The following is a 25,916-nucleotide window of genomic DNA, read 5'->3' as shown; positions in this document are numbered from 1 at the left end:
ATCAGGGGGCTCTCCAGGAGAGGACTAGGCAGACTGCAGTGGTTATCATAGGGGCGGCGTCCTGACACCAACTAACCCAATCTGATTGTAAAGGTGAGGTAACAACCTCAGAACGCCATCTTGGCTGAATAGCAATATGGATGCTAATTACTGGGCGCATTCCTCTGCCCAGGCGTTCCTGACGCCTGCCAGATCTTACAACCCCTTAATAGGTATTTTACGTATCAGCGAACATATGTTATAGCAATTTGTCATTTGATGATGTAGTACACAACCATTGGTTGATGCATGTAACATCTGAGCAGGGTAATGTGACCTGTCTTTTTCCTCCCTACAGCTCATGCTGAGCTATGTGATGGTGGGATTGCACTCCACAGTGAGTGCAGTCTGTGGTGTGATCAATGTAGAGCAAAAGCTAATAATAATTTGAAAGCGCAGGTGTGAACGGAAGAAAATAAATGTTCTTTATTCAGGCTCTCTCTCTCAAGACTATGGTCGCAGAAACCATTTCAATAAGTTCACATACAGCAGAAAAAATGAAGGCAAAAGACTGACAGTTAAGAACAGACAGGAAACAAGAGTTCGCTTTTTGTCACATTTTATCATGTATGATCATGAGTGGAGACGCCAGTAACGCAGCTGTATAACGAGTTCCAACTTTTTAAAAAGGAAACAAAAAAATAGCTTTACAATACCTCAGAAATCAAAAAATAAAGTACAATAATCATAATCAAAATAATATATTTTTTAACCACAAAGCAGAGAAGGGGGATGATTGTTCAGTTCGAATTCTATTCTACTCCAGTCAGATGTCAAATACACTACGTCTTCAAAGTATCTTACCAGCACTACGACATTAATAAAACACATTACATTTTTTCATTGCCAAATGGAGCAGAATTTAATCACGGTAGATCCAAAGGCTTCCTAATTTCTTAACCCTCATCTTTAGAATAACTGGTAACATTGCCTAATTCTAACAGTCGTTTCAAAATGGCATCTGTTCTCGGTTTCAGCATGATCAAAGCACTATGAAAACTGGCTTACGGGACCATTCAACTGAAATCCCTATCTCGAAGACCTGGAGGCAAATAAAATTCACACTGTTGGAATAGAACTAAAGGGGTAAAAACAAAGGGATAACAGGAGGGGGAGTGAAAGTGCATCTGACATCTTTGCTCCGGGAACTCCAGGCTGCTGAGCTGGATACAGCATTTCAATAGACACAGGGTGTGGTTTGGGGGGGGGGGGGACTTGGTTGAGGAAGGGAGGAGGTTCAAATTTCTGTATGGTTGTCTCCATAGACACTCTCATCACTGTAGGCAATGTAGAGGAAAAAGTCCTCTTCATGGTGCTCCTGAAAGAGAGCGAGAGAGATAGAGGTGTTAGTGTGAGCTGACAAAACAGAGGTAGGGGAATTGCATCCCAATCCCCACAGGAACAAGCAGCAGAAAAGTGAGAATGTAAAAAAATATCATACCTGGTATAGCAGGCCCATGGTGGCGGAAGTGGGTGGAATGACGTTGTTTACAAAGAAGAATAAGGCGTCTTCTGCCCGCAGGTGGATTCGTTTTCGGATGAGGAAGTAGAACTGGCCCACTGTAGTAAAGGTAGAGGAATTGAACAATTACAGTTCTGAAAAGAATGGTATGAGTTTGTGATACATGGGTGGCACTGTTATAATAGTTCAAGTTACCCGTGAGATCGGAGGGCACGAGGTATTTCTTCTTGTCCAAATCTCCTATCCTTGCTTTGGGGGCTTTTTCCACAATTACCTCAAATAAAAAGAACAAAAGCAATCAGTATAGGCCTAAATATTGTGTGGCTATGTATCCAACAATGTGAAGTTTGCTGACACGGTCAAAAAAAGAGCAATACTTTTTACATGAGTAACTTTTACATTCATAATTAACTTGGTCACATACGCTTGCACAATTCAAGCTTCTCTGTTTCACATTTCAAGGTAAAGGGGATCGGAGACCTGCGATACCTTACGGTGCGAGGTGATTTTCAGAAACCATGGTACCTTTTGGCTTGCTTGCTACTTCTCCATTTAGATTCCACTGCTATGTGAAGCTGACAGGACAGAAATTTTGAGTGGGGAGTAGAAATGAAACCAAATCTCACAGAGAAAGAATACTTCCCTGTGCTCTAAGGCCAGAAAAATGACAACATTGGTATCGGCCCAATGTCTAGTTTAACGGCGATGTGCAAAACCGATTTCAAAGCTGATATAAAACGTAGGTACGCAATGTATTGACGCCACGTAAAATTGTGCGTTTACACGTGCAACACAGAATTCCTATCCTGGCCCACAATGTCTGCTGTGTGGACCGAGCAGTCATTTGAAAGAGTAAGAAAATTTCAGCTAGACAACTTAAATGTGAAATCCATTAACGCCAAGATAGTGGAATTCATTGCCCTTGACAATCAACCGTTCTCTGTCATGTGTGATGTTGGCTTTGGGTACACACTACCAAGTGCCCTATTTTTCAGATGTTGCGATGAAAATAAAACCTAATATAACTCAAACGGAAAGCATTTGCATTTTTGCGCAGTCCAGGCAGTGCTGAGAGGAATAGTTGGGCCTGCTATTTGTTCTGGTTCTGGTTGGATGTCTTGGGGAACTGGGAGGTAGTTACACAGTAATAGCATCACTGCTATTAGCTTACCAACATACAGTGGGGCAAAAAAGTATTTAGTCAGCCACCAATTGTATAAGTTCTCCCACTTAAAAAGATGAGGCCTGTAATTTATCATAGGTACACTTCAACTATGACAGAGAAAATTAGAAAAAAAATCCAGAAAATCACATTGTAGGATTTTTTATGAATTTATTTGCAAATTATGGTGATAAATAAGTATTTGGTCACCCACAAACAAGCCAGATTGCTGGCTCTCACAGACCTGTAACTTCTTTAAGATGCTCCTCTGTCCTCCACTCGTTACCTGTATTAATGGCACCTGTTTGAACTTGTTATCAGTATAAAAAGACACCTGTCCACAACCTCAAACAGTCACACTCCAAACTCCACTATGGCCAAGACCAAAGAGCTGTCAAAGGACACCAGAAACTAAATTGTAGACCAGCACAAAGGCTGGGAAGATTGAATCTGCAATAGGTAAGCAGCTTGGTTTGAAGAAATCAACTGTGGGAGCAATTATTAGGAAATGAAAGACATACAAGACCACTGATAATCTCCCTCGATCTGGGGCTCCACGCAAGATCTCACCTCGTGGGGTCAAAATTATCACAAGATCGGTGAGCAAAAATCCCAGAACCACACGGGGGGACCTAGTGAATGACCTGCAGAGCTGGGACCAAAGTAACAAAGCCTACCATCAATAACACACTACGCTGCCAGGGACTCAAATCCTGCAGTGCCAGACATGTCCCCCTGCTTAAGCCAGTACATGTCCAGGCCCGTCTGACATTTGCTAGAGAGCATTTGGATGATCCAGAAGAAGATTGGAAGAATGTCATATGGTCAGATGAAACCAAAATATAGTTTTTGGGTAAAAACTCAACTCATGATTTGCATCCAAAGAACACCATACCTACTGTGAAGCATGGGGGTGGAAACACCATGCTTTGGGGCTGTTTTTCTGCAAAGGGACAAGGACGGCTGATCCGTGTAAAGGAAAGAATGAATGGGGCCATGTATCGTGAGATTTTGAGTGAAAACCTTCCATCAGCAAGGGCATTGAAGATGAAACGTGGCTGGGTCTTTCAGCATGACAATGATCCCAAACACACCGTCCGGGCAATGAAGGAGTGGCTTCGTAAGAAGCATTTCAAGGTCCTGGAGGGGCCTAGCCAGTCTCCAGATCTCAACCCCATAGAAAATCTTTGGAGGGAGTTGAAAGTCTGTGTTGCCCAGCAACAGCCCCAAAACATCACTGCTCTAAAGGAGAGCTGCATGGAGAAATGGGCTAAAATACCAGCAACAGTGTGTGAAAACCTTGTGAAGACTTACAGAAACTGTTTGACCTCTGTTATATACCCTTTGTTGGCAATGACAAAGTATTGAGATAAACTTTTGTTATTGACCAAATACTTATTTTCCACCATAATTTGCAAATAAATTCATAAAAAATCCTACAATGTGATTTTCTGGATTTTTTTCTCTGTCATAGTTGAAGTGTACTTATGATGACAATTACAGGCCTCTCATCTTTTTAAGTGGGAGAACTTGCACAATTGGTGGCTGACTAAATACATTTTTGCCCTACTGTACATACTATGGAAAGCCGTTTGGGTCTTTGCGCGTCAAAAAAGATACAAGTCAAATAACACCATTTGACACGTTAAATAAGCTTTTAAATTTGACACATCAAATAACACAGTTCTATTTTATAATGTTGTGAGTTCTGAATTTGCACGTGCAAGCCAAGAGCCACCACTACTACCAGTAGCACTGTCAAAGCTGTATAAAATAAAATAAAAGTCTGCCAACAAGAAAACACTGGCCACGAACGATGTGTTTACAATATGTTGGTAATAAAGCATTATTTGTTAGACCGCAACCTCTGGGGTTAGACCGCAACCTCAGCAATACAACCAGCCTAAAAACAATGACCAGTAGAAACTGCAGACATTTTTATTCTACTTAGCAGTGATTTAGGAATCCTTGTGAGGAAGTATTAGCTACATAGGCACTTGCTGTTCGTCTATTGAAATTGAACTTCAATTCATGAAAATAAATAGCTAGCCAGCTACTTACCCCCGTTGGCAAAAGCTAACGTTATAGGCAGCCAGCTAGCTACATCTGGCTAGTGACGCTCGACCCGACAGGGTTGAGTTGTGAAGCTAGCCACAAAGAGAAATACACAATAGTGGAATTTGTGGTTTGCCTTCAAAATCAGAGTACCTCTGAAAGTGATGCAGAAGGTTAAAAATGGGTGGAATCATGCCATATTTAGACTGCATAATGTTGAACAAGGTTGGAATGTGAAGCAATTAAAATTGGGTCAGTCTACTCGGTGACACCCACACAACTGTGAAGAGTTTACGCAAATATTAGCGTTGTAGCTCCTATTGCGGGCCTGTGACTGTGAAATCACCTACCCAGTCAGCCTATAGTGTGTAATGACATTCATATGGCACTGTTTTGCTTTACCTAAGGATTGAGGATCAATGAAATTGGGTATATGTCTACTCAATATATTTTTTCCCAATGTCCTCCTCAGAGTTATCAGACTGCAAAACATCCACACAGTATTGTTTTCCCTCTGGAAGTGTTCAATACACATAGGTTGACAATAAATGTGGCTCAATTCAGTTGTTTCAGAGTCCCACAATAAGAGCTATGACGCTAATAATGTCTCTGGGTGTCACTGAGTAGACTGATAGCCCACCATGTCATTGATCCACGTTAATCCTTTTTGTGGCTAGCTTCACATAGATGGGTTCGACCAACATTCATCAAATAAGTATTGTGTTATAAATTAGGGCTATTTTAGATGATACCCAGCTATAGTTAGCTAGCTAACTATAGCTACTGAAACAGATGTCGTTGTTTTGCTATGTTTTTTGGGAAGAACATTGTTTGCATCCATGAGCTAGCAAGCTTTTTTTTATTTTTATGACCAGCACTGTAGGTGCGCGAGACAACTTTACCAGCATCATAGCATACGTATCGATGAATCGTTGCGACATATGAAATACGAGTGATAGTGTAATAACTACGTAAAAATGTTATGAACACGTTAATTATTATGTGACATACAGTCATATTCAGGTCCTGATTGGTCAAATAGTGTTATTTGACGTGTATCTTTTTTGACACGCAAAGACCCAAACAGCGTTTCATAGAAATCCTGGTTGAGTATGAAACTACCAAACAAATTAACAACAAAACAGCACAGCAAGTAAGTGAAAGAAATAGGTTTTGGTTATGTTTACTGGCAATGGGGACATACGTAAATGCCAACAAAATAACTTTGGTCAGTGTGGTGTGTAACCTTTATTTAACTAGACAAGTCAGTTAAGAACAAATTTTTATTTTCAATGAAGGCTTAGGAACAGTGGGTTAACTGCCTGTTCAGGGGCAGAACGACAGATTTGTACCTTGTCAGCTCGGGTGTTTGAACTTGCAACCTTCCGGTTACTAGTCCAACGCTCTAACCACTAGGCTACCCTGCCGCCCCAGGGGGGGTGGGCACACGGTGTGCGAGGGGGGGGCGGGCACGGCACGGTGTGCGAGGGGGGGGGGGGCACACGGTGTGCGAGGGGGTGGGCACACGGCACGGTGTGCGAGGGGGGGGGGGCGCAGGGGGGGAACACGGTGTGCGAGGGGGGGGCACACGGTGTGCGGAGGGGGGGGCACACGGTGTGCGGAGGGGGGGGGGGGCACACGGTGTGCGGAGGGGGGGGGGGCACACGGTGTGCGGAGGGGGGGGGCACACGGTGTGCGGAGGGGGGGGGGGGCACACGGTGTGCGAGGGGGGGGGGGGGGCACACGGTGTGCGAGGGGGGGGGGGGCACACGGTGTGCGAGGGGGGGGGGGGCACACGGTGTGCGAGGGGGGGGGCACACGGTGTGCGAGGGGGGGGGCATACGGTGTGCGAGGGGGGGGGGGGGGGGGGCACACGGTGTTGACTGTAAACAACCTACCTACAGAGGGGCCAAATGCGAAGGACTGCTTATTGACACCAGCTGTAGGCTATTTAGGGTACTATTCTTTCAACACAAACTACCTCAAACTGTAAACCTCGAAACTCATTAAACATTGATTATTAGATGTCATGTTTAATTTTGACATAAGCTTGGTAGCAAGTTAGCCATTAGCTCCTATTGTTTTGTAAGGATGTTAAACTAGCTACCTGTTTTATGAAATACTGTGTCTGACTCCATGGATTAACAGTAAGCATGTTGACAGATTGCTAGCTAGTAAAAAATTTAAATCCAATTCAATATAGAATAGAATTATGCCTAACTGCGACGAACACGGTAGGCCCATAAGAAGCCATTTGTTGTTGCCAACCCACATACAAACGCTAACGCGATGGCTAGCTAGTAAACTAATACAACTGCCCTGCTTTGGCGTCGTTATGATAATACACCAAAACCAAACATGACATGGCTTGAGCGGTTATCACGCTAACGTTATCTAATTGGGATTACTAATATCAATACTAGTTTTAATATCCAAATGTTTCCCTATTGACTTTTGGGTAGAAAAAAAACATTTAACGTTAGGCTATGGTAGTTTAGCTAGCTACTTACAGGCACCCTGTCCGGATACTTCTTCCTTATTTTCTCGCCCTCAGACCGTCTCTTTTCAAATGGATGTTCCTCTTTGTATTGGAACTTCATTGTCAAAAGAATGACAGGGTGTCGATCTGAGATATCCTCAAGTAACAATTCGATGGAACACGGGTCTGCTGTTTGGCTCGGATTCTTTCCTAGTACGACTGCAGCGGACGGATACAATAACAACATATGACGCGCAAGAGAGGTCTGCAGGTCGAATTAGCAAAATAGTTTAGGCTACGCTCATGGTGCTTTCAAGGCAACTTGGAACTATGAAAGAAACGGTGTCAAATCATTACATCAGTGATCTTTAGGTCGGGAATTCGGAGCTCTAGAAAGAAGCGGAGTTCCCGATTTGTCGTGAATACACTGAAGTCAGATATATCCAAGTTCCCAGTTGTTGTGAACGCGGCATCCGTCGCACGGCCTCTTAAAATGAGTTGTGAAAGTTTGAACGCTGAATTAAATATTTAGTAATATTCAGCAATTAATCGAAATGTAATGATTATTTAACAAATTAGCAGTCATTTTGTTTTCATAGTTTGGTTGCAATTATTATTTTTTTAATCATAAACTGATTTTCAACGGAACTACTTTATTTTGACCAACCGGTTGTGATGAGGCAGTTGTCATATGACCCATCACTGCACTTTCCGTGGCGTGATATTGAGTGTAGCCAGCAGCAAATTCAACAGAGACTACTAAATCGATGGCTGAATTTAATGAATGTGTTTATAGTGCAGACCTGGAAGTAATAGTTGTGGGACTAATAATTCCTCCCAGTGTCTAATCACACTTCAAGGTGGGTGTCAGTATCAGTTTGATTAGGCAGTTGCACAAGTGGTCACATGCTTGGGAGTCATAGGTCAGCTGAGGTGGCTGCTGTTGATATTACTTTTTGTTTTCCCCTAGGCAAGTCAGTTAAGAACAAATTCGTATTTACAATGACGGCCTAGGAACAGTCGGTTACCTGCCTTGTTCAGGGGCAGAACGACAAGAGTTTTACCTCGTCAGCTCAGGGATTTGATCTAGCAACCATTCAGTTACTGGCTCTAACCACTAGGGTACCTGCCACCCCACAATCGTCACAGTATCCTTACAAGTAGTGTAGTCAAAGCATTTGAAAATGTAAACTATAAAGGGTATACCAGGTCCATAAAACAATATGATCTGTTTATGACCAGTTTTTAAAGTTACCTTAATACACCCTACATCACAAATTCCAGGCTCCTAGCAAAGCTAGTTTTTTTTCTCCCTAGCAGTTAATTGATTACCCTGTCATAGATCAACCAGCGAGGTTCAAATCAATCTCTGATTAAAATGAAAATATGGAAACCAGTGTGGTGGCCCTTCAGTGGCCAACCTGGATATGAATACAACTGCTATGTCAACAGGTAGTCACTATGTCAAGCAGCGGAGACAATGATGGGGAATGGAGATCATGATGCAGTTACTCATCTTACCACATGAGGGCAGCCAAGTGTAATATTTGGCAGTGGATCTTATTGAGAAACAGAATATCACCATTTATTACTTGTCCTATAACAAAAATGCAATGTCAATTTATGAAATTTCTGTCTCAATTTAAAACTGGTCCCCCTTTCCTGAGCATTCTGTCATACATTCCCACAAAATACAAGCAGACAAAACACCACAACTGGGATTCTGTTTGAAGTTACAAAGGAGAGCCAGATAAAAGTGGTCAATACTGACAAGTGTTTTATTAGTAACACAGACCTGGGGACTGAGCCAAAAAGATGCAGTCTTGACAAGACTGAAATTGTTCAAATGGCATTGAAAAGACAGGAGCAGACAATGGAACCAATACAGTCAGGGGAACAGGAAACAATCAAAAGGGCTGCTCATTCTGCTTCAAATACAAAACAACAAAGTAAAAATCCAGAAATTAAGTGCAAATCCCAAATTGAAATGATGTATCAGGCATAAGATTTTCAATAATGGAGATGTCTATGTCATACTATACATCAGGGTAACTGAAAGATGAGAAATTGAAATATTTTTTTAACCATTATTTTCTTTCATTAAGTTCTTCAGTCCAGCCTTACATCCTACAATGGGTTTTGGAGGAAAAAGCTTGAGATAAATGATGTCTAACCAACAGTCATTTGATAAAAAAAATAAAAAATAGACTGCTTTATACTTCATCCAGAGAGGTCTGTGTTGTGTAGCAAATCTTCATTGCGTAAAATTACTTGTCATAACTCACTCATTGGTACCCCCGACACATGAATTACCCTGGTTGATTGACAGGGCCTATATTCCCCCAATCAAAACTATCATCCTCCATCTAATCCTGTCGTCCGGTTCCTCTTGGCCATCTTAACAGAAGTAAGGTCCAGTACCAAGTTGAGAAAGAGAGAGTAAAATAACAGGCGTCGTTAGAGGTGCAGTCCAGACTAATGACATGTAAGAAAAAAAGGATGGAAATTTGTCTAGTTCATTGCCTTGCTGTCCCTATTATTTTTGTAACGTCAAAAGTTTAGCATGACGAACAAACGTGAGCATTCTCCCAATTCATGTACAAAAAGACTCAGCCCCATGCGTACTTACACAGAGTCAGTATTAGGAACTAAGGCAGAGAGACTCCATTTAGTTTTTTTCAAAAATCATACATGAAAAAGAAAAAAGCTGGCTTCCCCCCAGTCATTTGCTGGCTCTCCAGATCTTGCTCCGTTCATTCCTTGTTGGATGTTCTGCTTTAACCCTTCTCTCCTCGGTCCTTTTCGGAGAGGAGTGAAAGGTCCACTGCGTGGTAACGGAGGAGCGATGGGAGCAGGTAGGGGGAAGGGGTATAAAAAAAAGAGCCAATCAGCGAGACCCTCCCCGCAGAATCAGCCAATCACCAGAGCCGGTGCTGGTGAAGGTTTCGACTGAGGACGGATCGGATGTCAGCGGTGAACCTAGCAGACAGTTGTAAGGGTTATGCATTTGTCATGCTACCAGGTAACTGGAAAAACACTGCTACAGTGCAGGATCATCATCCATCCATCTGAATACCTTAAATACTCACCTAAGTGCATCTAGCATAGGCAGAAGGTTAAGGAGTGCTGTGTCACTAGGGTCGCTGAACCAAGACTTGATAGGTATTGCATTGTCTGGAAGGCAAATACAGACATTCAAAACCAAAATAAGGATAGTAGAGCTGTGAAACCTAATAATTGGTGTGTAAAACCAGGTGAGTACAAAATGATCTGCTGTTGAAAAATTAATAGGGTACAGGTGGTTGCTCCTTGGTAGCTGCCAACTTACCTTGATCCTCACAAGTCTGTCACAAGGCTAATCACGGTTTCTATAGAAAACGGCAATGTTTGAATTGGTGTGTTGTTTGTTCGCTTAAAAACGTGCAAGAGCTGCTTGGCAACCTTCCACTCACACCCACCAAGCGGACAGCAACTGGTTGGACATCTTGACATTTAAAACTATCATTACAAGCTCACCTAGACAGATATGACGTAGAATGATGTACAGTTGAAGTCGGAAGTTTACATACACTTAGGTTGGAGTCATTAAAACTTGTTTTTCAACCACTCCACAAATTTCTTGTTAACAAACTATAGTTTTGTCAAATCAGTTAGGACATCTACTTTGTGCATGACAAGTAATTTTTCCAACAATTGTTTTCAGACAGATTATTTCAAAGTATCACAATTCCAGTGGGTCAAACATTTACATACACTAAGTTCACTGTGCCTTTAAACAGCTTGGAAAATTCCAGAAAAAAAAGCTTGATCTGTACAAACAATAGTACGCAAGTATAAACACCATGGGACCACGTAGCCGTCATACCGCTCAGGAAAGAAACGTGTCCCGTCTCCTAGAGATGAACGTACTTTTGTGCAAAAAGTGCAAATCAATCCCAGAACAACAGCAAAAGACCCTGTGAAGATACTGGAGGAAACAGGTACAAAAGTATCTTTATCCAAAGTAAAATAAGTCCTATATCGACAATCTGAAAGGCCTCTCAGCAAAGAAGAAGCCACTGCTCCAAAAATGCCATAAAAAACCCAGACTACGGTTTGCAACTGCACATGGGGACAAAGATCATACTTTTTGGAGAAATGTCCTCTGGTCTGATGAAACAAAAATATAACTGTTTGGCCATAATGACCATCATTACATTTGGAGGAAAAAGGGGGAGGCTTGCAAGCCAAAGATCACCATCCCAACAGTGAAACATGTGGGTGGCAGCATCATGTTGTGGTGGTGCTTTGTTGCAGGAGGGACTGGTGCACTTCACAAAATAGATGGCATCGTGAGGGAGGAAAAGTATGTGGATATATTGAAGCAACATCTCAAGACATCAGTCAGGAAGTTAAAGCTTGGTCGCAAATGGGTCTTCCAAATGGACAATGACCCCAAGCATACTTCCAAAGTTGTGGCAAAATGGCTTAAGGACAACAAAGTCAAGGTATTGGAATGGCCATCACAAAGCCCTGACCTCAATCCTATAGAACATTTGTGGGCAGAACTGAAAAAGCGTGTGCGAGCAAGGAGGCCTACAAACCTGACTCAGTTACACCAGCTCTGTCAGGAGGAATGGGCCAAAATTCACCCAACTTATTGTGGGAAGCTTGTGGAAGGCTGCCCAAAATGTTTGACCCAAGTTCAACAATTTAAAGGCAATGCTACCAAATACTAATTGAGTGTTTATAATCTGCTGACCCACTGGGAAACAAAATCACTCTACTATTATTCTGACATTTCACATTCTAAAAATAAAGTGGTGATCTTAACTGACCTAAGACAGGGATTTTTACGAGGATTAAATGTCAGGAATTGTGAAACTGAGTGTAAATGTATTTGGCTAAGGTGTATGTAAACTTCCAACTTCAACTGTACATAAACATCTCATCACAAAGTATGCATACATTTGTGTTGTGTGAGTGCACGCACGTGTATAACCTTACCTGGATGACTCCGGTAAGCTCCAGGCGAGTTGTCCAGGATGACGATACTAGACAGGTCTTTGTGTACAACAGACAGGTCTTTAATATAACTACCTAGATCCAACGTGCAATGCTGCAGACACAGGAAGAAGACATAGAAGATGTAAGCAGATCGTAAATAAATGAGAAAGGGGAAACGAGGTCACTGATAGAGTACAGTTTCCACAAAGATGTGGATAGACATAAATCAGTTGTGTTCAGATGATAGAGTGATACCTGTCTGTAGTATCTGCGTTTCAGGATGTTCCTGTTGTTGTCCAGCTTGTCTGCCACTGCCGAGCCATAGATCTCCATACTGGCCGTGAATACTACCAGCTCATACCACTGGCTGACCTGGAGAGCGGGGTCACACACACAGCAAAGGATACATGTTAGGCTCACGCCATCATTTACAGTCAAAGAACTGGTCAAACAGAGCACAGCATTGTTGACAATGACGTACAAAATATTACTCACAGTTCACAAGGACAACATTTTTACTTACCACTTCTAAAAAGAAGTCAACGTGCGGCCTTTTATGTACAAAGAATCTGACAGGGTGCTTGTCAATGACTACCTGCGAGAGAGAGAGAGAGAGGAGAAACGGATGCAACACGTATCTAGATGCATGACCTCCAATATGATACAGGAAAGTTAAGTGTTTTCACTGCAGTCAATTTAGGTGTGGGCTGCCACAATATGGAACACAGGAAAAAATATTTCTGCCAAGGCGCACTTTAAAGATGCTAGAACAGTCCACATTTACTTTCTCTGCAAACAAAATGAGTAATGAATAGAACAAATCAGACAACCCCATAGTAGAACAGTTGATGTATTTACCTAGTTGGCCTGTTGTTGTGGGTTCTCTGCAAGATAATATTCCTCTCGAAGCACATTCATGTTACAAGTGTCATAGGGAGTGAGGTAAACATGTATGCTGACAAGCAGTCAACGCACAACAATTCTCATAATAGCTGGGAAAACAGCTCTTGCAGAACTTTTGACTTCACCCCAGTCTCAAAATGAAATGGTTTTGACAGTTTGGAAGTTAATGAAGTGAGCTTCTCTTTTCCTCCTGCTACAAACCACACAGTGCGACTCACAAAAGTGATTGCAGTCCTCGTTATTAAACTATCAACTATACTCAGCATATGTAAAGAAATGGCCATATACAGTGCATTCGGAAAGTATTCAGACCCCTTCCATTTTTCCACATTTTGTTGCATTACAATTCTTAAATTGATTAAATAAAAATCCTCAATCTACACACAATACCACATAAAGCAAAATGATAAATAAAACAGAAAGTATTTAGACCCTTTGCTATGAGACTCAAAATTGAGCTCAGGTGCATCCTGCTTCCATTTATCATGCTAGACATGTTCCTACAAATTGAAGTCCACCTGTGGTAAATTCAATTGATTGGACATGATTTGGAAAGGCACACACCTGTCTATATAAGGTCCCACAGTTGACAGTGCATGTCAGAGCAAAAACCAAGCCATGAGGTCGAAGGAAATGTCCGTAGACCTCCAAGACAGGATTGTGTCGAGGCACAGATCTGGGGAAGGGTACCAAAAATGTGTTTGCAGCATTGAAGGTCCCCAAGAACACAGTGGCCTCCATCATTCTTAAATGTAAGAAGTTTGGAACCACCAAGACTCTTCCTAGAGCTGGCCGCCAGCCAAACAAAGCAATCGGGGGAGAAGGGTCTTGGTCAGGGAGGTGGTCAGTCTGAGCTCCAGAGTTCCTCTGTGGAGATGGGAGAACCTTCCAGTAGGACTACCATCTCTGAAGCACTCCACCAATCAGGCCTTTATGTTAGAGTGACCAGACGGAAGACACTCCTCAGTAAGAAGGAACATGACAGCCTGCTTCTAGTTTGCCAAAAGGCATCGAAAGGACTCTCAGACCATGAGAAACAACATTCTCTGGTCTGATGAAACCAAGATTGAACTCTTTGGCCTGAATGACAAGCGTCACAAACCTGGCATAATCCCTACGGTAAAGCATGGTGGTGGCAGCATCATGCTGTGGGGATATTTTTTAGCAGCAAGGACAGAGACTCGTCAGAAAAAGTTGAGCAAAAACTGTTAGTGAACCGACGATTTGTAACATTTAAATCGCATTGCACATTGGGTGAATCTTTAAATCCCTAATGCTTGTCTCTGGACCAGAAGGTCACAGGTTCAAGTCCTGATATGACTACCCCCCAAATTCACTGTGTGCTTGTGTGTGCGTTTACCTTGAGGATGAAGTCTGGTGGTGTGCCGGGTCTCACTGTGGGTCTGAGGACCCCGTCGTGGTGTGAGTGGATCAGCGTCTCATCTAGATCCAGCACCAGAATCTTCCTCTTCACTGCATCTAAAGGACCAAACAAACACATATAAATGCTTATTACATGTTCAACACAACCCCCACCCCCCCTTGCGGTTAGGTAAAATATGGGACCGGACGCCTCTCTGCTTGGCACTCAGCAATAAGGAGATGGAAGGCCCTGCGACAGTCTAGTGTCCTGTTCACCAGGTTGTGTACTTGTACATCAAGTGCCTCACCTCACGGTACAGAAACAAGAGAAAGGGAATGAGAATATGGGCCACTCTGGCTCAGACAAGGCTTACTTGTCCAAGGCTGACTTAATACACACCTTGCTTTATATCTAACCTATAACACCATAAAGAACATGACAGATGGGTCAATAATACTGATGATTTTACCATCTTATACAAGTGACAATTTTTTTTTATTTGTGTCAATGCATTCACATGTTTTGCACTATGCTAGCTGTTTCAAGTGCCCACATGCTTCAATAAAAGGTATCAGGTTAATGTGATAAGAGATAGCAAAGCAGGTCTGAGCTATAGAAAATCCCTTGGAAGAGACTGGGGTTGCGTTCATACTCTTCAGCCTTAGAGGAACTGAAATGAAAGCTGCAACATGTAACTTTCAGGGGACTTGACCAATTCACAGTTATAGATCTGTCCTCATTGAAAGCAAGTCTAAGAAGTGGTAGATATGTTCTCTATTTCTATGCTTCCTGTTCTTAAGTTTAGTTTTTGCATCTTTTACTTTCAGTTTTGTACACCTCAAACATTTTTGATTATTGAAAATATATTTCAGTGTTTTAAAATGGTACAACGATAATCTACAATTGCTTGTTTTGTTACAAATTGAAATTAGGCTAACTATTCAAATTTTCGCAACCAGGAAATGGTGAAGCGATTTCTGCTTAATGCTTTAATAATGGATTTACAGAACCGCGGATCCACATGTGTGAGTATGGTTCCCCTGTTGTCCTTTGAGACAAGCAATAAAACAGTAGTAGTCAGAACTCCTAGGTCCCAGTGAGCACCTGTGTTTCATGCACATACAGTATGTTGTCTCTGAAGATGTATACAATTATATGCCCACCACTTTGCTGTAGTAGTTGCTTTGTACAGATTGTATCTGTTGCTGTTTCATTGCATTTAGTTTTGTGTTTTGTGATCATGTTTTTTCCTGTTTGTCTTAATCAGAGTTATCAATAAAACAAAAAATAACTGAGAGTAACTGAAGTAACACAAAGCTCTTTCTTTGAAGGCATTACTGAACAAGGACTTTACTAAATAAAGACAACTGGACTCTGGCAACTGATGTGTAGATGCAGTAGACCAGCTGAAACCAGAATGAAAGTTGAGGAAGCTATAGCAAAGGGCAGAGGCATTATGAGGTCATGTCAGTGTGTTTATTCATTCTATTTCTATAGTTTATACATAATGATCAACTGGGCAGGGTCCAGTTTTCTGTGATCGAGGAATGGCAGAGCGGGTCAGAAAGGATGACAGAGCGACAGCAGTACTCACTAAGTCTATTTCTGGAGATGGGGGACAGTGGTAAAGTGTCATACCGCACCGTCTGGTACTGGATTACCTGAAACAGAATGAGAGAGATTAAACATACTTGTTCAACTCAGCCAACGAGAGTCACTCACAGACACTAGTGTTTGTTACATTTGTGAGCATAAATTGCATGAATTTGAAGGCAGAACAGTGGGCAAAGTTTAGTTACTCCTGTCTTGGAAATGGTACAGAAATAAAATTTTATTGAAAAATACAAATAAAAATCTTGGTAAATTCATTACAAACCGATTTATTAAACCCCTCATTATTCCATTGTCTGCTCCTTACATGGGAAAGCCTAATTGGGGGAAAGTGTGGTTATGGAAAATGTAGGCCTATGTCTACGTATCCTTGGCAACATTATTCCCATGTCCACAAACAAAAGCGCAGGGTCAGACTAGACCTAGGCCTCCACGACTACTGCTATCCTTGGGAGCATTTCAAAAGTTTACAGTGCGTTCCTCTACTTCATTTAGGTCTCAGCACTAATTAGGTCTGTGCTTACACCTGTCAGGGCACATGACAGACCAGTTGGTAATGATACCAGAGGAGAGGGAGCCATATCAGATTTAGACACACCGATTTTCCCCACTCCATTCATTCATTGTTCCCTCCTTTTTCCCCCTAAACAGAGTAGACAGCTTTTTTGCCTATCTGTTCTCCATAAGGGCTAGGAATAGGGGGCCAAGTGAAAAGGGAGATCTGCAGGGTGACTGTCTGCGGCTGCCAGGTTGTTTTGTCCGAAACCCTTAGATGACACCCACTGCCAGATCTTTGATACATGCCCTGTGGCGCTTGGCCCGGCCTAGGGATAGCCTGTTCATGAACAGCTGGTGGGGGAACCCACAGCCCCACATTCTGTACCCCCTAGGGCAGTGGTATTCAAAGACAGAGTCGTGGGGTAATTGCACTTTAACTTTTTTGGGGGGAACCAAAATTTAAGAGTACATGTTATTTTATGGGACAATATACAAACACTGAGAATTATATATTGAATATTTTTTTTGGGGGGGGGGGGGGGGGGTAAATTAATTGAGTAAATGAATGTATTGGTTCTCAGAGATGAAAATGTAATGTATAGAAGATTTTGGATTTTTACATCAACATTTACAGATTTTAACAGTGTCATTATATTTGGGGTAGCCAGAATGTCTGGGGGGGGGGGGGGGGGGGGGGGGTAAGAAAAATGGGGTCCCCGCTGAAAAGTTTAAATACCACTGCCCTTGGATATTGTCTGGATATAACCCTCCCAGAAACCCTCCACTCCTCTGGAAGATGCATTTATGTCATAGTGTTGTCTGTCTTGAAGATTATGATGCAACTGGCTTATATGTCTAGCACACATCTGATTAAGGACTGGTAGCATATGCATGCGTTTATGCTCCATAATCCAATTGTAGTGATGACAGCTACCGTCCACTAGGTTTTCATTGTAACCCTAATTTAGCATACCAAATTCTAATAATTAGCTTATTTGTATCCCAATTAGCTTTTGCAGATGCATCAGCTTCTTTTCATGGGGCCCACAAAGTATTACAAGTAACAAAACAATGATCGATAAAGACAGTCACAAATTTGAAATACAATGATAAACAATACAAAAAAAATACTGTGTGTATTAGTGTCTATGTGCATGTGTTTGATAAACTTGTTGACAAGCTGAATCGGGTTAGTTACAACTGGGGTTGGAGCGAAAACCTACAGCAGGGTAGCTCTCCGGGAACATGGTCTGAGAACCCTGGTCTAAGCCTAGCCTATATAGCTACAGCATACCAGGGTCTCTATTGTATGAACGGGCAACCTGGTTTAGCTAGACACCTAGGCATCATCACATTGGTAGCTGGGAGTGGGAAAACCTGTAATATACTCCAGAGAATTCCCAAACTGAGAATTCCAAGCCTAGGCAGTCTTTCTCCGGCATATTTTGGGCACACAACATGACGGATTGTTCAGGAAGAAATAGGTTGCTACATTGTGAAACAAATGGTTATTTTATTCATATATGGCATTTCGACTTGAAATGTTCCAAACACTGTCCGCATCCCACTGACTAGGCCCTGAGCGATTATGTATCACTGTTAGGTAATACAATACATGTGGTAAACACTGGAGCTTGACTAAACTACAACATACTTAAATGTAATACCAGCACTCCCCTCTCGCTCTCTGTTGCTGTGAAACAAAGTCAGAAACAAAATCCTTTGATAATGTGGCATCAAGTTTACAGACAGAGTATATAATAAACAAACCATATGCCCTACCCAAACGGACTTGGTGCATTATTTGGTGGACAGGTGGAGCCTTTGACACCTCAAATGTCAAGTTTATATTTGGGGCATCAGCAAACGTGACCAGAGTCTTGTGGGTCCTGTCCATATATCAAGGGCATGCAAGACCTCAGTCGGACAAGAGCCTTCCTTTGTCCTCCTAACACTCACATCATACTACAGTAGAGGGCTACAAAAGTACCCCAGAAACATGTGAGAGCAGTGGCATTTGATTGTCAGAATGAAATGTCAGAATGAAAAGGATTTTTTAATGAGTCCATTACAAAAGTTGTGTCTGTTTATTTCAACGGAATCCTACAGCCCCACCGGAAGCACATTACCTGTCAAGACTTTCCACCAAGTGTCATTCTTATCTATGGCTCTGATAAAGGCCATGTGGCCATAGGGAAGTGGAAGCATGTTTGTAAACTGTGAGATGATTGTTTCTGACTTGAGGTTAGTTTTGTTTTAGGTTTGTGACAGGGCCATGACAGCAGTAACCAATGCATTTGAATGTCATGTCTATCCCACACACACACACGACTTACCCCAGACAATGTAAACAAATGTGCAAACAAACAAGAGCAGTTGGTTTGGCTATTTTTCAAAAAATACTCACCGTACGTAGGTGCTTCCTGAGAATGTACAAGATGAATCCCCACATTCTGGACGTTACACCTAGGAAAGTGCGGATGCCAAGTAGACACTGACGGGTCTTCAGCATGTCGGCGACCACACAAGGACCAACGCAGGAACAGGAGGTCGAAGGTGCTACAAGTTAACCCGCTTGGCTAAATTTACCAATGTGGTTCAGGCTAGGGTCCAAATTGTCGAATTGGAATCCGTCCCTACAACCTCTCAAAAACGAACCAAACGCGTCCAAATTAACAAGAGTAGATCGAGCAAACGTGTGAGTGCCTCTGCACGCTTGCTGCACAACTAACTCTCATAGATTTGAATGCATTGACATTGTGTAGCAGAATATGTTTACTATATAAACACGAGTTAAAACAAAAGTAGACTATTGCACGACGTTTGCTATCCAATAGCAATTTGGTCAGTGAGTGGGCTACCGACTAGCTAGCTAGAGTCAGAATATACCACGCAGCTCGTCTCGCCGACAAGCTAAGCTAGCAGCTAGCTCGGTAGGGTGACCACCTTGAACCCTGGAGAACATTAACTAAAAACTTTCGTCCTTCGAAATTTGAAAACAGTAAACAATACTCTTATTTTATCTGTGGTATTTGACGAAAAATAATGTCTGAAAACTAACAAAAGTCAAACAGTCACCATGAAAACTGCTTGCAGTTCACAGCAAATCCGGAATCGAACTGCGAGCCGCCATCGCCGTCACTTCCGCGGGGAGAAGTCTTCTCAACCTGATTCGAACCTGACGGTTACGCGCAGCACGTCCCCGTGGAAAACAGACAAATTAAAAGTAAACGAGTAGATGGACAGAATTTTCAAACCTGTGTATTCTCTTTGGTAGGTGTGTGGGTTTTCCCAATTTCTAAAGCAAATACATTTGTTGTATTACCCCGAACAAACATTGAAGTGATGAAATATGATGCAGAAGTCAAATCAAGCTGTTTTTGTTGTTGTTGTTTTTTTCACCTTTATTTAACCAGGTAGGCAAGTTCTCATTTACAATTGCGACCTGGCCAAGATAAAGCAAAGTAGTTCGACACATACAATGACACAGAGTTACACATGGAGTAAAACAAACATACAGTCAATAATACAGTAGAAACAAGTCTATATACGATGTGAGCAAATGAGGTGAGATAAGGGAGGTAAAGGCAAAAAAAAAGGCCATGGTGGCAAAGTAAATACAATATAGCAAGTAAAACACTGGAATGGTAGATTTGCAGTGGAAGAATGTGCAAAGTAGAAATAAAAATAATGGGGTGCAAAGGAGCAAAATAAATAAATAAAATCAATACAGTAGGGAAAGATGTAGTTGTTTGGGCTAAATTATAGGTGGGCTATGTACAGGTGCAGTAAGTGTTTCTCTGTTTAGGGAATTCAGTTGCTCCTTTCTGGCATAAAATTGGCAAGACTCTACAAGAAACAATTTTAGGTTTATTTACAAGTCTGTGATTTCATGTGGCTTCTATTACGGTGAGTTGGGTCTGGCTCTAAACACTAGTGGTCACTAGACTCAAGCTCACACTCCAGTGGTTAGCGGTAGAAACTACAGAAGTGCAAGCATACTGTACAAAAAGGTGTCTGTTTGAGGCATTACAAATGTGCTAGTATAAAAAAAATACATAACAGACAACCTGAAAACAGTACCCTTTATTTGAAGCTAGATTTAAACAGATACCTGTCATAGATGTACTGTAGGCATCTGTTCTCTGCATCATTCAGTCTTCTGCTGAAATATTCCTGAATTGATTGCTGTAACAAGCAGTATCTCTCTTGTCTACTTACACAGACTCCACCTTAACCACATTCCTCCACTGCAAAAACTGGCATTCGGTAAAGCTGGTATTCTGTTAGACTTTAATTTAAATCTCCTCTGAGAAAGTAAAATAAATACCTCAGGCAGGAACCCAGGCTATCATTTTGGTTTCCGGCATGTAAATGTCCGATGTGGCATTAACTGTAAGGGCTTAGGACACTGCTTTTCATGGATAGTAGCCTGTCCTCTAGAAATCAAGATCATCATCAGGGTCCTCCGGGTCATAATCCTCATTGGCATCAGGCTCATACAGGATCCGTCCTGAACTGAGGCCCAGGTGCAGAAGTGCTGACTTCCTGGAAGAAGACAAATTCGGAGTTCAATAAACACTTGAGGCAACTTATTCAGACAGCAGCAAGCAAGGACAGTAGCAAGACAGTTTGGGGAGAAAAGGCATGGATGGTGGAATCACAGTGGAAATAAATCTCACTTCTCTTCCCTGAAGTCGAATGGAAGCGGCAGTTTTTCTTTGGCCTCTATCTCTGTATCGGACAGGTGGAGGTTAAAGGTCAGGTTGGCTGTTGGATCTACCTGGGGAAAGACGAGAGAATCATACAACACAATTGGCTTATTCCTTCTCATTCTCATATAGTACATGTCAGAAATAATACAGGTGTGCTAGCTCAGATTTGTCTGCATTCATCCCTGTGTATCCAGGATGACTGAGTTTGCTCTGTATTGTAACTGGCAGGTCCTCATTGATGCTGAATATATCTTCCTGGTAACAGACACACAACACTATCGGCATAAAATGGCTAAGACAGTTTAGCTCCCAGTCCTCTGGTCCCTGGAGCCCCGGTGATGACACTGATTATAAATACCATAACAAACCTTTCTTGAGAGCCTAAAGTCTCTGGCATATGACAGCAGGGTCACGATGCCTCAGAATCCATGAGAGAGAGACAATGATGAGTGTCACTGCTTTGGCCTGAGGTGTTTGTTTGAAAAGAGTGCCTATGTCCTCTAGGGTGAACTGATGGACAGTAAATTGGGAGTTTCCAGTCCAGCTAAGAGGATCTGAGTCGGCATTGTGAAAGTGCAGCCTATTTTCAAAGTGGAAAAACATGCAGAAGTGGGCTAGTACAGTTGACTAATTTAAGGAGTTTCTGATTTGTTTCTAGTCACCTCTGTGCAGATGTTCTGTCCAATCCGTATTTGAGTTCATCTTCACTGGCCTCGAACCCCAATACATGGACTACTGTACCTCCTTCCTGAAACACAATATATTGGAATGATATTAATGCACAACACAAACTATATGAATAACGTTACAAGATAACGCAATGAAAATATTTGTGCCATGGAAAAGTGATGTACCGTTTAAGTGCTGTATTTATGTAGTTTTTCAGGTGTCGACCAGAGTAATTCACATAATCGGTCAAAAGTACATGTTCGCTAGTTAACTACTGCCAGTGGATCTGAAAATATTGCTTTTAGTTAGCCAACTGTACAATATGGTGACCACAGACAAGTATAATTTTACCTTGTTTTAAAATTAATCCTCCAGCTTCTGTTCCTTGCAACACTTCCCACAACATAATGCATTTACAGGCTTAACAGCTTGCTAACGTTATAGCAAGAATGTTGTTTACCGCGTGTGATACCTCTTCATCTGCCTTCTTCAAACATTGATGTTCCTCTACAAATCTGACAATTATCATGACTAGCTTTTGTCAGCTGGATATTTATCTCGGTTAACCCAACTAAAGTCTTGCGTTTACGAGAGATTACCTGGACATTAGATGGAACATGGAAGTTTGCGTTTAGGAGAATAATTAAGTTGTGCGAGTGCATTAAATGTACATTTCAACACAAGGGGATCAGCTCGTGTCGGGAAAAACTCTATGCCCCGAGAAAGAATCTGGTTATTAGCCCTAATCACGCCATTCCTTTTCCCCTCATGACATTATCAATGTAGCAAATGGAATTAAATGATATATGAAGTGATTGATTGATACAAGTGTGTCCTATATAAATACGATTTCATGGATCTGGAGAGCAGTGAGCATTCTGTTATGCAGTAGAATTACCAACAGTTCAATGAACCCCGTTCCTGTCTTGTGGAACTTTGGCACGAACGCCGGTCGAGCTGTTTGACTGTTTGGAAAGCTGTGGCTCATGATCAATCGTTCATAAACAAACTGCTCAGTGTTTCAGCTCGGCTGTGCTGTGACTGGGTCAGAGATGGTAGGAGATAGTGATGGATAAACAAGTATGGAGCATAGTGGTACAAATAAAGGAGGGAGTAGGGGTTTGAACGGGAGCGAGAGGTCTATGGAGACAGAAAAGGAAATCTGAAGAGAGCAACATAGCTTCTAGCGCTATCCAGGCTGTATCACATCCAGAAGTGATTGGGAGTCCCATAGGGCGGCGCACCATTGGCCCAGCGTCGTCCAGGTTTGGCCGGGGAAGTCCGTCGTTGTAAATAAGAATTTGTTCTTAACTGACTTGCCTAGTTAAATTTTAAAAAATAGAGGCAGTTCGGAGGTAGAAAGTGCCGATAAAGTGCAAGACGCGCTGGGAGCATAAAGTGATTCTGAAGTTTAGGGAGGAAAGGGAAGTTGGGGCGATGAGTCCGATAAGGTTGACGGCTGTTATAACATAGTTGATTGGGGGAAGTTGTCAATGCTAAATTGTTAAGAGATTGGAACTTGTTGGTGTTCTGTAAGGACATGGCACAGAGGGAAAAAGCTCTCCGAGTGAAGGTGGTGTCGAGCAGCTGAACTGATCAAGCAGGGAAGCAGTGGATTAAAGGGGTGATAGCACTAAAGAGGTAAGGGACAATTTGAGAGGAGGCGTTCTAGTGGATGTTCAAAGGTTGTAAGCAGGAAGGGGTGGAGTTAGGGTAGATAGAATATATACGTTATTATGTGAGGGCGTATGTGCCGAAGCCTTTAAGAGGTTATAACTGCCAGAGGTTTGGGCATGTGGCAACAGCCTGTAAAAAGAAAAAGAGGTGTGCAAGGTGTGGAGGGGAGCTTGAGTATGGTGTACAACCAAAGTGCTGCAGCTGTCGGGGTACTCATAGTGTGGCATATAGTGGGTGTGAGACTATGAAGCAGGCAGTGGAGGTGCAACAAGAGAGAGTGGTGTCATATGAGGCAGTGATGGTGGTCCAGGGAGATATAGGTTTAAAGGAGAGATGGGTAGGAGCATCGAGACTGGGGATTACTGGGCAGGTGGGAGACGATATGGTATACTGTACATAGATAAGAGAAAGCTGGTGATGTTCATAGCAGGAGCTGTCAATAGCACTGCTAAAGTAGAGTCTAAAACAGTAAGGATTCAGCTAATAGTGAAAGCTGCTGGGAGACATCTGAGTATGACAGGGTTGACATTGGAAGAAGTTTCGAGGTGGCCTCAATCAGCTGAGGGTGGAGTCATGTATTACTGGATCTTAGTTATGGTGGTAGTACCACAATGGAAGGCTGTTAGCTAATGGGCAGGAGTTCAAGCAGTTCATCGTAGATATGCCAGCCAAGCCTGATGTGATTTGTGTGCAGGAAACATGGCTCAAACAGAATGTGGAGTTTATCATACAGGGATATGTTGTGGTTCGTAGGGACAGAGATGTAGGAGGAGGGGGAAGTGCCACCTTCATAAAGCAAGGACTTTCCTACAGGATGCTAGGCAGAGGTATTGGAGGTGTGGTTGAGAGGAGGGGTGATAGTGGTAGTGAACTACTGTAAACCGTGTCAGATATTGGACCTGGAAGTGGTGAAGAGGGTGGAGGGCTAGGATAGAAGTAAGGTAATGGGGTGTAGGGATTTTAATTCCCACAACACGCTCTGGGGGGATGTATGGATGGAAATGGCCAAGTGATGGAAAATATGCTAGAAATGAAAGATCTGGTGTGCCTGAATGATGGCAAAGGGACCAGGATTTATGTAGCCACAGGGAAAGAGTCTGCCTTGGACCTCACGCTGGTATCTAGTGCAATGGCAGGAAACTGTGAGTGAGAGGTATGGGAGGAGTTGACAGTAGGGAGTGGTCTTTACCCCATGGTATGCACAGTAGGCCGGATGGAGGATGTGTTGTCAGTGGACGGAGTAGGCAGGTGGGTGTTTGGAAGAGCAAAGTGGGATCAGTTTCAGGAGCTGAGTGAGCAGGTGATGGCTCGGGTGGATATGGGAGGGGATGTGGATAATATGAATAACTGGGTGAGAACAGCGTTAGTGGGGGCAGCTACTGAGGCTATACCTAAGAGTTCAGGGAGGAGGAGGAAAGCAGTTCCATGGTGGATGGAGGAGTAGGAACAGAACATTTAGAGTACTGAAAAGGACTCACACCTTCCAACATCTGATTCAGTATAAGCAGGCCCAGACCCTGATGAGGAGAACTATGCGTCAGACAAAGAGGTCATGTTGGCGTCGGTTCTGGGACACCATTGGAAGGGCGACACCTGTAGGAGAAGTATGGGGGATGATTAAGAGGATAAGTAGGGTCCGAAGGGAGTGGGATTATCCCGTGTTGACGAGTGTGAAGGATGTGGCAGTAACAGATGAGGAGGCAGAGATGATGGCCAAAGCGTTTGTCCAAGTGCGTAGCTCTGCAAATTTGTCAGAGGAGGGGCAGAGAGAGAACCAGAGAGGAGCATCCTGGAGTGCTGGATAGGAGGGAGGATGTTCAGTTGAAGTCGGAAATTTACATAGATTTAGGTTGGAGTCATTAAAACTCGTTTTTCAACCACTCCACACATTTCTTGTTAGCAAACTATAGTTTTGGCAAGTCGGTTAGGACATCTACTTTGTGCATGACACAAGTCATTTTTTCCAACAATTGTTTACAGACAGATTATTTCACTTATAATTCATTGTTTCACAATTCCAGTGGGTCAGACGTTTACATACACTAAATTGACTGTGCCTTTAAGCAGAAGCTTCTGATAGGCTAATTGACATTATTTCAGTCAATTGGAGGTGTACCTGTGAATGTATTTCAAGGCCTACCGTCAAACTCAGTACCTCTTTGCTTGACATCATGGAAAAATCAAAAGAAATCAGCCAAGACCTCAGAAAATTGTAGACCTCCACAAGTCTGGTTCATCTTCGGGAGAACGGTCCAAATGCCTGAAGTTACCACGTTCATCTGTACAAACAATAGTAC

At 42.5% G+C, this 25,916-nt stretch overlaps 2 protein-coding genes and 1 pseudogene across 5 annotated transcripts; all 3 read right to left on the bottom strand.

Moving 5' to 3' along the window:
• Nucleotides 1-441: 441 nt before the first annotated feature.
• Nucleotides 442-8,035, bottom strand: LOC109906564 (gamma-aminobutyric acid receptor-associated protein-like). The gene is made up of 4 exons (XM_020504314.2): nucleotides 7,229-8,035; nucleotides 1,697-1,775; nucleotides 1,481-1,599; nucleotides 442-1,357 (listed from the first exon to the last, which is right to left on the bottom strand). The coding sequence occupies exons 1-4, from the start codon at nucleotides 7,442-7,444 to the stop codon at nucleotides 1,277-1,279; spliced, it is 495 nt and encodes a 164-aa protein (XP_020359903.1). The 5' UTR covers nucleotides 7,445-8,035; the 3' UTR covers nucleotides 442-1,276.
• Nucleotides 8,036-8,956: 921 nt separating this feature from the next.
• LOC109906563 (CTD nuclear envelope phosphatase 1A) lies at nucleotides 8,957-19,754 on the bottom strand. Of its 4 annotated transcripts, XR_004203391.1 has the most exons (10): nucleotides 19,637-19,747; nucleotides 18,966-19,203; nucleotides 16,044-16,110; nucleotides 14,447-14,565; nucleotides 12,707-12,778; nucleotides 12,439-12,555; nucleotides 12,184-12,295; nucleotides 10,526-10,565; nucleotides 10,287-10,371; nucleotides 8,957-10,176 (listed from the first exon to the last, which is right to left on the bottom strand). XR_004203391.1 is itself a non-coding variant. In XM_031792138.1 (9 exons), the coding sequence occupies exons 2-9, from the start codon at nucleotides 19,068-19,070 to the stop codon at nucleotides 10,116-10,118; spliced, it is 738 nt and encodes a 245-aa protein (XP_031647998.1). In that variant the 5' UTR covers nucleotides 19,071-19,203; nucleotides 19,637-19,747; the 3' UTR covers nucleotides 8,957-10,115. The 4 variants fall into 4 exon arrangements, 2 of the variants coding, with proteins under 2 accessions (XP_031647998.1, XP_020359900.1); XR_004203390.1 differs by lacking the exon at nucleotides 10,526-10,565 and having other exon boundaries at nucleotides 8,957-9,594; nucleotides 9,827-10,176; nucleotides 18,966-19,733; XM_031792138.1 differs by lacking the exon at nucleotides 10,526-10,565.
• A 498-nt stretch (nucleotides 19,755-20,252) lies between these two features.
• LOC109906846 (elongator complex protein 5-like) lies at nucleotides 20,253-23,202 on the bottom strand (annotated as a pseudogene).
• Between the last annotated feature and the right edge of the window lie 2,714 nt (nucleotides 23,203-25,916).

This window comes from Oncorhynchus kisutch, linkage group LG16 (genome assembly GCF_002021735.2).
Source record: "Oncorhynchus kisutch isolate 150728-3 linkage group LG16, Okis_V2, whole genome shotgun sequence".
NCBI classification, from domain to species: domain Eukaryota; kingdom Metazoa; phylum Chordata; class Actinopteri; order Salmoniformes; family Salmonidae; genus Oncorhynchus; species Oncorhynchus kisutch.
The sequence above is the reverse complement of the archived record's forward strand: the minus strand, read 5'-3'. Positions and strand labels throughout refer to the sequence as shown.

Excerpts from the sequence above, each read along its gene's own strand:
- LOC109906564 (XM_020504314.2), bottom strand. The coding sequence starts at position 7,444 with ATGTTGTTATTGTATCCGTCCGCTGCAGTCGTACTAGGAAAGAATCCG. Across the intron at positions 1,776-7,228 it reads AGTATCCGGACAGGGTGCCT|GTAATTGTGGAAAAAGCCCC; the intron begins GTAAGTAGCTAG and ends TTTTTATTTGAG. Across the intron at positions 1,358-1,480 it reads CCATGGGCCTGCTATACCAG|GAGCACCATGAAGAGGACTT; the intron begins GTATGATATTTT and ends GCTCTCTTTCAG.
- LOC109906563 (XM_020504311.2), bottom strand. The coding sequence starts at position 19,070 with ATGCTGAAGACCCGTCAGTGTCTACTTGGCATCCGCACTTTCCTAGGT. Across the intron at positions 12,779-14,446 it reads CACCAGACTTCATCCTCAAG|GTAGTCATTGACAAGCACCC; the intron begins GTAAACGCACAC and ends TCTCTCTCGCAG. Across the intron at positions 10,372-12,183 it reads AGCTTACCGGAGTCATCCAG|ACAATGCAATACCTATCAAG; the intron begins GTAAGGTTATAC and ends TTTGCCTTCCAG.